The sequence below is a fragment of the Prunus mume genome, linkage group LG8 (assembly GCF_029339155.1).
Source record: "Prunus mume cultivar Tortuosa linkage group LG8, ASM2933915v1, whole genome shotgun sequence".
Lineage (NCBI taxonomy): Eukaryota > Viridiplantae > Streptophyta > Magnoliopsida > Rosales > Rosaceae > Prunus > Prunus mume.
The window spans coordinates 4,396,621-4,410,592 of NC_142705.1; the positions used below are offsets into that span (position 1 = coordinate 4,396,621).

Below are 13,972 nucleotides of genomic sequence, written 5' to 3' on the forward strand. Positions count from 1 at the left end.
AGGAATTGATAGGAGAATGATGGGATTGGGATGGGGTACAAAACTGGCCATCCATTGATATGATTGCCTAAAATTCTTGTTGGGTTTCACTTTTTTTAACAAGAGTTTTTCTCACCACTTTTGAACATTACTATTTCATTGAAAATATATGTCATGTATTATGATGATTGTGTATTTTAAAAACAATTTATACGTATAATACGTAAAACCCTTTGCATGAAATGATAATATTTCGAGCAACCTATTTGTTAAAGGGCTAATCCCCAAGAGTTTAGGGCTAGGGTTCTTGAGCTGCAAATTGTCCCCTTGTTTAGTTGGTAGGTACCCATTGTTTTTTTGTTTTTTTTTTTTTCAATCAAAATTGGGAAATTTGTTTGTTTGATGCTCATAGAGCTCGAAGTGGCTAGCTTCCTAGTGATGCCTAGCTAGCTAAAGACTAAGAGACCTAACCACTCATATTTATAGATAATAAATTCACTCTCTTAATCAACTTTAGCTTTCGAAGATGTTAAAGTGACGATGGTTGGTTAGGGAATAATTTGGTCATCAAATGATGTGAGGAGAGAAGAAAAGTAGTCCAAACAAAGCTTTTTTTTAAATGAATGGAATAGAATAGAGTTCCTTTCTTTTGCCTACAAGCGATTGGAGGAGAGGGGTTTGCACAAATATTCATTGGATGTTTAGGGGTTTTGAACCTCTATCAACACGGGTGAAGATGAAAGAGCTCAACCACTGACAAAATAATTCCTTTCTTATGATAATATTTAGTGGCGGTGGTGATGGCAGTGTCCTCCATTATCATATTTTCCACCAAGTCTTAAAGGAAATTAATGGGCCAATGAGACCACATGAGGCCCAATTAATGGGCCCAAATTTAGCTAACTATTTGTTTGCTTCCAGGATGATTGGAGTTTTGGGTTTTGTCCCAAATCCTAATGATAATGACAGTGTGGGCAACAAAGCAGACCCATGCCATTTCCAAAATTGCCACTGGGGGATGTTCGTTTCGGCCCAAGAATGAACTCATTTGGACCCACACACTTCAACACATAACCGGAGCCCATTCCACAAGTCCAATTGTCAATGAACAAATCGGATCAACAAATTCGTGGTAATGCTTCTCTTTCCCATATTTCTCAAGTTCGAATTTCCCTCTCGGTGAAAAAGGATGAACAAAATATTATAAACTTTTGATTTAAATAATTGTCACAACACAAGGTGTCTTTGTGACATGTTTGGCAGGATTCGTGATGAACACAAGGGGCCTAGTCGAAGTTTGAAAAAAATGGTCAAAGAAATCACCATCCATCCATCCAAATCCATATCTTGAAAAGCAAAAAAAATCAAAAACAGAGGCAAGGCAGAGGCATGCTTAAAACGTATGTCCCTTTTCTAGGAGTAGAGTAGAGTGGAGTAGAGTGGGACCCACAGAAGCTGACTCATTATATATCAATTTCATCCATTTTCTTCTTCGTTAAGGAAATAAAATTAAATAACAAAAATCAAACCGATAAGATAATAATGCTCCAAAACCAAAACAATAAAATCATAAAATAATTGCAAAGAAATTTAAAGGCAAATATTTTTTCAATAAAACTCTGTATTTTTTTCTTTTTGCAGTCAGTACTGTACGTACTACTACTACCAGACGGCCACATGCACACGCAATACCCAAAATGAACATTTCACCTTTTCTTTTCTTTTTTTCTGTGTGTACCCCCTAAATTGCTAATTGACAATCCTAATAATGTCCTATTCACATCTCTGTAGCTAGCTTCCTGCAGAAGACTACTCTGTGTAGCAGAAAATAAAACCCACCTACCCCTCTGGCCATGCCGCCTTTCATAAAAACACCCATTTCTTCCTAAACCCACCAAAATTCATTTCTATACCCCCCAGCCCCAGGTTGTTGAGAGACAACAAACAACACACAGACTCTGGGACTGCGAGAGAGAGGTCAAAATAGGTCTTCCCCGATGAACCTCGCCAGCGCAGCATCATCCCACTCCGCCTCCATGCCCAATCCGCCACCACGCGCCGCCTCCTCGATTATACCACACGCGCCGCCGCTCTCCTCCTTCGCCTCCTCCATCAACCACCTATCGAACTCCAAACCCATAACCTCCGCTCCAATGCCTAGCCCGCCACCGCATATGTCGACCCCCACCATGCACGTCGACTCCAGCTCCGAGAACGACGACCCGCAGCTCTCCTCGTTGCCGTTGACGGTGAAGTACGATGACGGCGAGTACGGGTCGTTGACGAACCTCACCTTCGCACCAGTAGTGCAACTAGCACCGTTGTCCGCCACGTCCAGAAGCTTCATCACCTCGTCGAGCGTCTCGTCGGGTTCGTTGAACAGCAGAGTCAAAATGTCGTCGTTTTGATCTCCTTCCACCTCCAGATCTCGCTGCCTCTTCACCGCCTTCTCCTCCAACGCTTCGTCTCCAGGCCTCTTAAGCGTTCCCCTGTCTGTGTCCGCCATGAGAGAGAGAGAGAGAGAGGTAGAGAGAGAGTGTGAGTGTACGGAGAGAGGCAGAGTTGGAGGAGTGTGTGGGTGTGTCGTGTATATATTTGAGTGGGACTTGACGTTTTACGTACAGTTTGGTGAGGTGTGCAGCCAAAATTCCCAATTTCGTTCCCCCCACATCGAAAATGGTGAAGAATTACCAAAAAGGAGGGATCGTGGGTCCCATATTTGGTGGGTCCAGCTGTCGACGACTTTGCTATAATCTAAACCGTTGAAGCTTACGCACCTGGACGATCTGACGGGGCGGGTTTTGTTAAAGATTTGGGGCTGGGTGACGTGGCGTGCAGTGGAGGTAAGGGATGGGAAGGAAAGGAGAGGAAAAAAGCGCGTTTTTAATGTTGTGTAGTAAATAACTAGAAACGGTGTGTGTTACTAGGAGCCTTCGCGAGAAAGAGAGATTTTTTGTACCCTCCGTTTTGATGTGCAAAAAGCGTGTATTGGAAAGATGGCTCTTTTGGACATCGAATTCATTTTACTCTTATGGAGGGGAAAAAAAAAAACAGAAAAAAAGTGGACGTTTTTGTTGTAATAAGCATGAGTCTAAAAGGGTTTTAGTTTCTGGATTAAGCAGTTGGTGCTTAAGTTTGTCATGTGAACATTTGAGTAAGAAAGTTTGTAAACAAAAATTTAAAGGTGCAAGTATCATGGTTTTTCGTCCTCTAATCATTTAGATAAGGAAGTTGTCCAGGTAATTCCAAAGTTAAGTTGTCATATTATGAATTTGAGTCATTTCGGTATAGTCTTGTTTAGAAATTTTATGGATTTGTCTGATAACACAATATGCCAGATTATTGTGGTTTTTCATGCTATTAAACTTTCCATTTAAAAAGTCCCTAATAAGGAATAATCCTGGTTAAATTTGGTAAGAACTAAGCCGTGCAATGTAACAAACCAGATAATTGTGATAGGTCATAGTGTCAAACAGACAAGTCAAATCATTCACTAGGTTCAATCTTATCCAAATGTGGTCCTAATTACCAATCAGGTTACATCACGTGCTAAATAAACAAGAAACCGTTACTCCAATATGGGTATATATAATCTCGTTGCCAACGAGGTCTAGCCCACTGAAAAATGATGATGACTTATAAGACCATTAGTCTCATGTTTGAAATCTCATGACCCTTTTGGTAGTGTGTATTATATGCTCTCATTTCCTTATAGTTTAAACTACCGCTTGTATAATATATATAATCTCGTTAATTCTTTATATAAGAAAAAGGAAAACTAGGATTCAAGTTGGGGAAAGGGATTTGGACTTTTTATTTAGGGTTATAACACTAGTATACAATGGTACCTAGGGATATAATAGATGAGTTTGGTTTAAAAATCTAGATTTTGAAGTGTAGCTCATGTTTGTCCCTAGGCATACAAAACCACTATGCTTTGCTTATCTCTCTCACCAATAGACACACAATAGTCGACAATTTGGCATTCTCATAATTCTTGCCTAAGAAATTGGAACATCCCATTTCTTACAAAATGATCCAAACACGTCATATGAGCTTAGATGTTTCTTCCATCGCGATTACTAGGCTCATAATTGGTCTAATTTAGTAGAGATAATTTGGTCCAGCTCGATTATTATCATTATTATTCTAAGATAATTGAGTTAACAAAATATTGTACCTTTAACTGCTTGTCACATCATTTCACTTGTCTTGATGGATAAAGAAATGGACTCACTTTTTGTGTGAATATAATTTTTAATCACAAACAGAATTGTCAATGCGAAATCTCTGCAAATGCTTAAATCCAAAATAAATAAGGGAGTTTCCTAAAAACCAAAAATGAAGGTTGACATTTTAAACACACCCTCTATTAATCTTACATGTCATTTGTAAATAAATAAAGACATCTACCACAACGAGATATTTGCCCCTCTTAAGGCTTCTGAATAATCATGTCCAATCCAATTAAAATTAAAATCTCTGATGAACATGGCCGAAAGAGTGAGCCATGCATCTAGGTTAAAGATCCCTAATCCCAAGCACCGGTCAAACACGATGCCGCATACATAAACTTAGTCTAAGCATGAATTTTCTCCTCTCATCATAAACACCCATATCCAATAAGCAAATATTACAATCACAGCAGACCTAGAAAACCATCCTACCTCTCTAACATAAAAGAGCTTAGATTCATTCAATAAGCTTGCTACAGAAATTTTTTCCCACGAATCTAAAAGTGCACTTGACACTCAACTCTCAAGGCTTTGAAGCACAGGAAACGACATGGGACTTGAACTTCTCAAGCTCTGCCAGAACCTCCTCTTCAGGTCTGTAGATCAGGTCACTCATTCGCCATATCTGAAATCAATTGTCAGCTTCAGAAATCAGTTTCCATTGTCAAATCAAAGGGTAATTTCTCTTTTAACCAGAGAAAGGTTTCAAAGGAAAGGGTAATATGGGAGGAAGGAGGGCATAGGGTAAAACACATCATGTGTACACCAGAAAAACTTTGTTCAAGCAACATTCTTTTTCTTATCATGTTTAACGCTTCACATTCATCTCATATGGTTTCTCATTATTGCTCCCTCAGCTTTCAAAATATACTTCTTTAAATTTGTTTTATAAGAAATAATTTATCACGGGTAAAGAGAAACCCTTCCAATGAGGTAAAGAAGAACATCCTGATACCTGCAATGTCCCCCCTCCACCAGTAGTATCACAGTCATCAGACACACTAACGATGGTCCATGGATCGGATGCATTCCAATGGAAATCAACAACTTTGTCCCTGATGAAGTAAAGAAAACCACGAGAGAACTATGAGAAACTAAAAGGAAAAAAGAACGCTAGACTATTCAAATTATACAGTCCAGGATCCAATTTCACTTGAGAAAACTTCATTACCATTTACCAGGCAATACCAAACATGTTCTAGATATAACCATTAAAAAATCATTCAGCGCCAAAGAATTTTAACAAACCTAGAAGACTAAGCAATAAGGTACAAGATAGATAAAAGGTTTTAGACCACTATCATGTCCAACTCTCTTGAGAAAAAGCCAACAAAGACAAACAGAACATTTCCCCAGTTTGGCAAATGATGTTAGCAGAGTAAAATTTCCAACAAACATTTTATGCAAAGGTCAAACTTAAAATTTCAGAGAACATGAGATAATTACAAGATCATGTTTTCATCACATACTGTTTACTGACCATATGAACCTAAAGATATATAGGTGGCATGGAAACAATATAAACTCTGGTATGATTCCCATTTAACAGAAACCGAGAAAGATAGAAAGTCAGTGAGATGCAAAAGAAAGAATCCTGTACCAGACACATCAAAAGCTAAGTAAAAGAGATAGTCTCGAACCTGTGCCCAGCATGCTGGAAAAACAGACCAGGTGGAGAACTTGGGCCTTTGGTAGTTCGCTCCTTACTTACCTGCAAGTTATTGTGTTTGCAAAAAGTTATCACAACTTCTGACTAATTGAAGTAATGGGCAGAGAAATAGAGAAGGTGAAACTCAAAGAAGTGGCAATCCACTCTTATAAGAACACAACAAAAAAGTTATTTAGAAACACTTTTTTCATCATTTCAAAAAGTTGATTGAATTTAAACTTACAAGATTAACACATAAATCAAACCACTGTACATTCTGAAGGCCACCATACCTTCTCATAATCCCAAATGTTTAAAAGACCATCTTCTGCAGAGCTTCCAAAGACAGACGATTTGTCTGGACACCACTGAAATATAAATGTAATTTGGTAAAAACAACAGATACAGACCTGCAGTTCTTGCAAAAAATGTACTTCCCATAGAGTAGAATTTTTTTAGAAATAGAATATAGCAAGACATGCAGTATAAGTATTACCTGGACACAAAGAACAGCTGCTTTGTGACCCTCAAATTTATAAATAGGTGCCCCAACTCCGCCAGAAGTGAGATTTCGGCGATCAAACAAGCGAACGGAATTATCTGCTGACCTGTTAAGAAATCATACCAGCATAGACGTATTAACAAGTGTCATATCTTCTCACAGTTCAAGCCTTAAAGCACAATAAAAAAAACAGAGGATTAGAAAAGCAGCAAAACTGAGAGAAATATGCCATTAGCATGTACCCTGTTAGAATAAGGTTATCATCATGGGGATTCCAATCAACACAGTGAAGATCAGCATTATGTGCTTTTTCAACCTGATAATCAGAAACAAGAACAGCCAAAATATACAATAAGTAGAAGGCAAAATTACACTTAAAGAAAAAGACACCTGCCAAGATTAATGATCAGAGATATTTAGGAAGATCTAACACCCAAAAAGATACTCCTATAGGCATGTTACTATTGATAATTAAGCAGTAATCTTCAAACAGAAAAATAGTTACATCAAAGATATATGCTGCAAACTGACACTACTCAGCCAAATTCTACATGTATACCAGTTTATTCACCCAACTCCGAAGTATGAAGCCTTTTAGCATGTGCAGAAGGACTGAAAATCCATTCCAAAGGCATATGAAAAATTAAAGGAGAGCCTAAAAAAAGGATGAGATGCATAACCTTTATGGCAGGGCTAGAGCCCACACGTGCATCCCATAATATGAGGCAGGAATCGTCACCAACACTACAGAACTCCTGTGAACTTCAGTAGAGATGTAAAATCATAAGAAATAAAAGGCCACGTCCTTAGAAGATAAATTGCAACTACTAAGGTTTAAATTGAATAGAGGTTCCATGTCTTTATTAGTTTGATTGAATCTTGGTCAGCATAAAAGAATTTATAAAGGCTTGGTAAATGAGAAGATGTAAGTTACCTAGATGGGCAAAATGCCACATCTTCAACTGTATCCTCATGCCCATAGTAGATTCCTCGTGGTGCAACAGAAGGGCCATCAGCAGCTTTATCATTACCATCCCCAGGCTTTGAGTTTTGTTTAATAATTGACCCACCAGATCCTGGAGATTTGGTTGCTGCTGGATCTGTGGTAGCCGCTGATATATGGTCCTGAATACTCCACAAAACCACTGTTTTGTCCTTCCCTGCAATAAAATATTTTTTCCAGTGAAAAAGAAAGAGCCTTCATAAAATACATAATCTAATTTCTCATAAGCCCAATAACGATAAGAATAACGATGGTGAGATGAGTTCTTGAAATCAATCGCAAACTAAAACATACAGCATCCAGTCATCAAATTTTACAGTAAAAAGAGCAAATTATATAAACAAGAACCTACATACATTAGGCATACTTAAATCATTTAACAGCATCATTAGGATTCAAAAAACAAAAGAAAAAAATTTCACACCTCCAGACAGCACATATGGTTCAGTTGGACACATTGCAAGAGCAAATTCTGCATTATCTTGATGTCCAGTCAAAATCTGAAAGGAGAAAATAGTCAAACAGGTTCTATATCTTTCAATTGAACAAACAAAGTTAGCAGTAAATCATACAAATCTTGAAAGGGTCCAACATTTAAAAATTGTGGCTCTCAAGGAAAAATGAAAAATTTAGGAAAAGAGATACGTAGCCAAAAAAGCTTACCAAATCCGGGCGTGAGCTTGTGGCTCCAAGGACAGCATGACGGTTAGGTTGAGCTTCCACATCCCAGATTAGAACCTAAATTTTGGCAAAATTTCAAAGTGATTATAACTTCAAAAATGAACCCAAACATATAAAACAAAGAACATGACACTATCATCAAAATTAATAAATAAAAAACACTTACATCAGGGCTGTCTGTATGTGTGGCCACTATCTTAGTGTTCTGTGGAAGTTCTCTGATTCTGTTTATCTGTCAAAATATATGAAAAGATTACTAAAGACAAAGTAATTGCAAGCTTCCAAGATCAACAACTTATACCCAAAATGAGAGAAGAAAGAATCAACGACTTAACAAGTGCATCATTCATACCTCTCCCGGATGTATGATAGTCTTGTACTTCTTAACAAATGGTGAGCGGGCTTCTTCATTGAACTGAAAAATGAAGTAATTAATAATGATATTCACAGAAGAGTTAAGCAGCATGCAAAAAATAAACCAATCACAAATACCTGAGATATATGCTCTGCAGCGGCAACTCTAGGTTTGACAACCTCGCAGTTTGCAATAACCAGCGTATTTGGAACACTTCCATCAGTCTGACAACGAATCAGAAAAAAGGATATTCTTTTAAAGAGAACATAACCTTAGTAAAATTTAGTATATATCTCCAGGATCAACATCACAAAAAATTTGTGCTTTAGCGCAATATAGTAACTTTAACGATTTCTAGTATGATTTATGAGTTTCAAATCCAAACACAGAATTTGTGCTTCCAATAAATTCAAGTGAATTTCATGTGTCGCAACACTTCCATGGGAGGATATTCAAAATTAACTGTGGGTAATCAAAATTGAGATGAGCAAGCTTACCTGCTCAGAAAGGTAGAGACGCTGGCGATTCTTGTAAGTAGCTTGCTCGAGCTGAGGACCCCACCTGGCCAAAACAGAAGCAGATATACAATGCTTATTAAAAAGGATGCAGACTTTTCACTATCCATTTGCCTCACAAACCCTAAAAACCAAAAAAAATCAGATACACAGAAACACAAAACCTAAATTTAGAGCAAAAACGAACTGCACAACTGACAATGAGGTCTCATAAAAACCCTAAAACCCCAAAAATAGGGATAGAAGAAGTTAGACAGAGAGAGAGTACCGGCAAGAGAGGGAGGGCCAGACGAGGTTGTGGTTAGCGAGCCAGTCGTAGAGGACAGGGACGAGTGACTTCCACTGAGTGTACTTGTCGTCGACGGTGGCTTGTTGGTGGGCCTTCTTCATCTTGGCCTGCTGTTGCTGGTCGTCCTTCTTTTCTTCCTTGGGCTTGGGCTTTCGGCCCCGAGTCTCCTTCTTCTTCACAACTCCGACTTGTGGCTGCTGCGACTGAGCGTCCATGGCTACTCTGATTTGCTCTGCTTCTCTGAGTTTGGCTACGACTTCGACTAAAAACCCTTGGATTTTACTTCCCACTTTGTCTCTCTCCTCCTCTCTCACTTTCTCCGTGTGTCTCTCTCTGGCTCTGTTTCAAATTGGGATGCGACTCCGGTGGTCCACCCCACGCACTTTTAAAGTGGACGATACACACGCGCCATGGAAATTTCGTTTTTTTTTTTTTTTGGAGGGGGGGGGAAATGTACATAAATTTATATGGCACTGAATAATATGAAGGATTGTTTGGAGGTATAAATTTTTTATTTTTAAGTACAAAAGAAAAATTACAAGGAGAATTGCGAGGGATTCCAATATTTCTATGATCAAACAATAATCTCATAGTCACCATAATTGGGAAATTATAAAATGAAATACAAAAATTCTGTTTATGAGGACCCATATTAGCAAAAACATCAACAACCATATTTTCTTTACAAAACATGCACTAAAATATTAGAAATCTGAAGCTGTTGAAGAAGATCTTGGATGTTCTGAAAAACAATGAAAATCGACAACGGTGGTGAACCATATTTCTGTAAAAGATTAATTAGAATTTGTGGTAAAACTAATGTCAATTGATAGTCACATGTGTGTCTATAGGAACTTTGTAATTGTGTTACTTACACATTATTCAGAAGAAGAAAAATATGCGAATAAATAATGAGAAATTTTATTCTTATGTTGCTCATCTTTATATACAAGGATTATTTTAGGTACCCTCATTAAGCAGGACTTGTTCCCAATAAAAATGACATATAATCACATAGACATGTTCACAAGCCAAGCCAAAGGATAAAAAGAAAAGGGAAACAAAGAAATTTTAAAAAGGCCTAAGCTTTGGCACAGCAAGAAGAGGAACTTGTCTGTGGATGACAAGACCTGTGCATTCTGTCATGTTCATGTCCTCAGCTCTTGCTCCACAAGGCAATGCCCAGTCAAACTTGCGCGCAAGATTTGCCAACACAAGCTCAATAGTGGTCATGGCAAACATTTGGCCTTGACAGCCCCTCCTGCCAGCTCCAAATGGGATTAACTGCAAGTCATGTCCTTTGAAATCCACAGCAGAGTTCAAGAACCTCTCCGGTTCATCCCACAGTGAGGGATCTCTACCAATTGTCCAGGCATTGACAAGGACCATGGTTCTTGCTGCTATGTCATAGCCCTTTATCTTCACATTTTGGTTGATTCTCCGGGAGCCAGTAAAGGTATTGGAGGATATAGCCGAAGAGTCTCCTTGATCACTGCATTTAAGTAGTGCATTTGATCTAAGTCAATTTCTGCTATTTCTGGTTTCCTATTGGCAATTCCCATAATCTCATTTTGAACTTTTTTCAACACACTGGGATGCCTTAAGAGTCGGTTCATTACCCACTATAGAACTGTGTATAGTTGTATCAGTTCCACCAGCAAACATCCTGCAAGAAAAGAAAGCAGGAAAGACAAGCTTCATTCAATTGTGCAGGATTCTTCATTTAATAAAAACATTAATCTGGACTTAGCATTTGAATGAATTATCCACTCTGATATTGCAAAGCATCAAACCTAGAATGATTTAATGGTTTTGCAATGAATTTGAAATGCAAGGCTCAGAATACAATGACTTGGGATTTGTCAGGGCGATGTTAAATTTTCATAAATCACTAATATCATATCACAAATCACATCAGCAGTAAGTGAAGCAAACAACTCACTCAAATTCACAGGCAATGACAACAAACAAGACTGCTTCACATTATCAACCAGCAAGCCCAGCTCTTCTTCTCTAACACTTCTAAAAGACTGAACCCTTTTGTTACTTAAAAGCTGAAGCACACAGATGCTTCTCATTCTTCTCCAATGCTCACCATGAGGAGCTGTAGACACATCTTTCCCTTCATAGAGAAGCCTATCAGAAATTGCCAACTTGGGTCTGTTGGAGAAAATTGTATCATTTGTTTTCATGATCTCACCAGCTGCATCCGCAGACAGAACTATGAGCACTGGTCTGATGCCAAGATGAAGCAGCATGAGCTCACCATGGCGCTTAGCTAGCTGTTGCAGGGATCAGCAAGGGTGCATGTCCAATTGGTGGAGGTTGCTTAGTATGGGGAGCCTTGGGGGACAAGGAGGCAGGTTTTTGTGGGGTGTTCTTCTTGTACTGTGAATCCATTTGATGAGCAAGATTGTGAAGAAGATGAAGAGAAGAGCAAATGCAAATACTTGATTCAACATTGCCACCACTGTGCAGACTGAATTGGAAACCCAGAGGACTCTGGAAATGGGTTCTGAGTTGTGTTCTATATTTTGTTGTCACGCAACGTGTGTGGAAGTGGAGCCACTCCACTCCTTGTCTATTTGCGAAAACCTTTACCAAATGTATAAGAATCCTTTTTCAAAATCTTTGATTAAAGGTGACTTAAAAACTTGTCATTGGTGGTCTTATTAGACAAACTTTGATAATTTTGTATAAGCTATTTGCGTTATAACTGGAGCAATCATAAAATTGACCTAAATACAACCCGATTGTTGTTGGATTGAGGCTCCAAAACAATCTATTAGATGGTAATGATACAAAGGTAAAAGACTAAAAGTCAATGAGGAAATCCAAAATCAAAATTCGAATTTTGGGTTTGGGGTTGCCCACCTCAGTGCAGGTTAAGAATACTGACTGCATTTCTACTGAACTCTATATCTCATGCCCAAAGAAAAAAATGAAAAATCTAAAGCACCATTGCAATTCAACATCTTCGTTTCAAGACATTATGCCATAAACTAGTTTAATCAAACTTGTCTCATTTAAGAACAACACAAGTAAGAGAACATTAAACTAACAATGTCAACAATATCATATCCTTCATGTAAATCTCTGATTTTTTTGTTAACAAAATTTCATAACTTTATAGCCTTAGACATAAACACCCGATGCGAGCAGTAAGAACAAGGATCCAAAACCCTGCACACCAAAGAGAACAATTAGACTCTTGGCAACAGAAAAAAATTGAGCAATCTATTATTGTATCAGTAGATAATAGAGGATTCTGACTACAGACGCACCAAGAAGACAGAGGCCACTGTTCCTGTTATAAGCTCCTTAGCAAGACTGCGGCTTTTCCTAGATATGGTCGCTTCATAGCTACAAAAGATATTCACACCACCATTAAAAACTACTATATTCAGAAGATGATGGGGTGCGCTTAATACAAAACTCAATGGACCTAATTACATAAAGAACAAAAGATGATGCTAGGCCAATGGCTTGTAACAATAATCAATCGTGCTAAACATTTGCTCACTTCAATTAGTCAAGATGAAACATGAGGGTTTAACAGTGCCCAGAGTCTTTCCAGGCTGCTGACTTATCCAAGAATAATATGAGAAAAAGGTTTCCGAACTATCGCAAACTATTACAATTTACAACCTGAAGCTAGTACCCTGCCTGCATTGTTCCTTCACAAATCCAAAACTTTTAAACTAAATATATAATAATATACCCTTCTTTAATCTTCAACTGGTTATTAAGCAATGTTTCAGTCCTTCAGATTCCTATCCTGGTTTTTAATCAGACTATCTTTTCACTATAACGACTAGAATTTCAATTTGCATTTCATTTATTGGGATATAAAGCAGTAAACTTTATTCCTTTCGTTCTTTCAATTTTCTCCAGTTCATGTTTTAGACTCTGAATTGAAGGCTAAATCAGTTTGTTATTTATGTTTGTGAGATTTCTGCAAACCCTGGTTCCAATTCTACATAGTAAATATGAATTGTAACAAATGCACTCTCAATAGGCTCAACAAAATACACAATTTTTAAGTTTGGCTGCTGAGAAAAGCACAAACAAAGGATATAAACTACAACCAGAAATGAAATTCGCATTCTTTTGAGTTGAAAACATTATCAGATCATTAATTGTGCAGAGAAAAACACAAATTGCAGGCTCGAATGTTCTAATATGAAAACAAGATCTATACAGAAAATCAGAGAAAATTGGATAAGGATCTAGCTATGGGGGATCGGACTCACATGAAGAAGGAAGCGGTGAAGATGAGGCCGATGGCGAGCATCACGACGGCGAGAGTCGGATACCACGTGACCGCCACGGGACTGGCAATTGGCTTCGGAGCCTTGAGAACCAAAAAAACAAAAAATTGAAAACATCAAAGGCAAAATCAGTGAAACAGAGAAATGTAAGAGAAGTGCTTTTCGATCGTTTGACTTACCATGGCAGTTGGAGGTGAAGTAGAGAGAGAATTGGAAGCTGTTGTTGAAAGCTTGGGCTTTGATCTGTTCAGATCGAAAGCAGAGAGCAGATTTAGGCGAGTGAGAGAGGGGGCCTTCTCTCTCAGTCTATTTGACCCAGGAGACTAGAATCTGCTGGGTCTTCGGTACCAATCTCGTGGCTTTGGCGGGGTTTGGCTCAATCAGGACCGTTGATCTGAAAAAACAACGACATGTCGTTTAGTGGTTTCGGTTTCAGCAAATATATCATCACCATTTTCCAATTTTTTAAATTTGTTCCAAATTTATATTCATCA

At 38.2% G+C, this 13,972-nt stretch overlaps 3 protein-coding genes and 1 pseudogene across 3 annotated transcripts; all 4 read right to left on the reverse strand.

Moving 5' to 3' along the window:
* Positions 1 to 1,505: 1,505 nt before the first annotated feature.
* LOC103340724 (uncharacterized) lies at positions 1,506 to 3,185 on the reverse strand. Its single transcript, XM_008244168.3, has one exon. The coding sequence runs from the start codon at positions 2,483 to 2,485 to the stop codon at positions 1,958 to 1,960; it is 528 nt and encodes a 175-aa protein (XP_008242390.1). The 5' UTR covers positions 2,486 to 3,185; the 3' UTR covers positions 1,506 to 1,957.
* A 1,219-nt stretch (positions 3,186 to 4,404) lies between these two features.
* NFC5 (nucleosome/chromatin assembly factor group C5) lies at positions 4,405 to 9,565 on the reverse strand. The gene is made up of 15 exons (XM_008244121.2): positions 9,187 to 9,565; positions 8,901 to 8,964; positions 8,541 to 8,627; positions 8,401 to 8,463; positions 8,215 to 8,280; positions 8,031 to 8,105; positions 7,792 to 7,867; positions 7,299 to 7,524; positions 7,045 to 7,126; positions 6,607 to 6,680; positions 6,359 to 6,470; positions 6,156 to 6,230; positions 5,855 to 5,925; positions 5,170 to 5,269; positions 4,405 to 4,839 (listed from the first exon to the last, which is right to left on the reverse strand). Exons 1-15 carry the CDS (start codon positions 9,420 to 9,422, stop codon positions 4,738 to 4,740), a joined length of 1,509 nt encoding a protein of 502 aa, XP_008242343.1. The 5' UTR covers positions 9,423 to 9,565; the 3' UTR covers positions 4,405 to 4,737.
* A 563-nt stretch (positions 9,566 to 10,128) lies between these two features.
* Positions 10,129 to 11,819, reverse strand: LOC103340725 (cytochrome P450 736A117 pseudogene; annotated as a pseudogene).
* Positions 11,820 to 12,149: 330 nt separating this feature from the next.
* On the reverse strand, positions 12,150 to 13,800 carry LOC103340684 (uncharacterized). Its single transcript, XM_008244122.2, has 4 exons — positions 13,658 to 13,800; positions 13,461 to 13,561; positions 12,492 to 12,570; positions 12,150 to 12,390 (listed from the first exon to the last, which is right to left on the reverse strand). Exons 1-4 carry the CDS (start codon positions 13,658 to 13,660, stop codon positions 12,343 to 12,345), a joined length of 231 nt encoding a protein of 76 aa, XP_008242344.1. The 5' UTR covers positions 13,661 to 13,800; the 3' UTR covers positions 12,150 to 12,342.
* Between the last annotated feature and the right edge of the window lie 172 nt (positions 13,801 to 13,972).

Bases quoted from the DNA above. Each gene is read 5' to 3' on its own strand.
- LOC103340724 (XM_008244168.3), bottom strand. From the start codon at position 2,485: ATGGCGGACACAGACAGGGGAACGCTTAAGAGGCCTGGAGACGAAGCG.
- NFC5 (XM_008244121.2), bottom strand. From the start codon at position 9,422: ATGGACGCTCAGTCGCAGCAGCCACAAGTCGGAGTTGTGAAGAAGAAG. The intron at 8,965-9,186 runs GTACTCTCTCTC...TGTTTTGGCCAG, and splicing joins TGGCCCTCCCTCTCTTGCCG to GTGGGGTCCTCAGCTCGAGC. The intron at 8,464-8,540 runs GTATTTGTGATT...TTCATTTTTCAG, and splicing joins CTGCAGAGCATATATCTCAG to TTCAATGAAGAAGCCCGCTC.
- LOC103340684 (XM_008244122.2), bottom strand. The intron at 12,571-13,460 runs GTGAGTCCGATC...TATCTTTTGTAG, and splicing joins TTCACCGCTTCCTTCTTCAT to CTATGAAGCGACCATATCTA. The intron at 12,391-12,491 runs GTGCGTCTGTAG...TTTGGTGTGCAG, and splicing joins CAGTGGCCTCTGTCTTCTTG to GGTTTTGGATCCTTGTTCTT.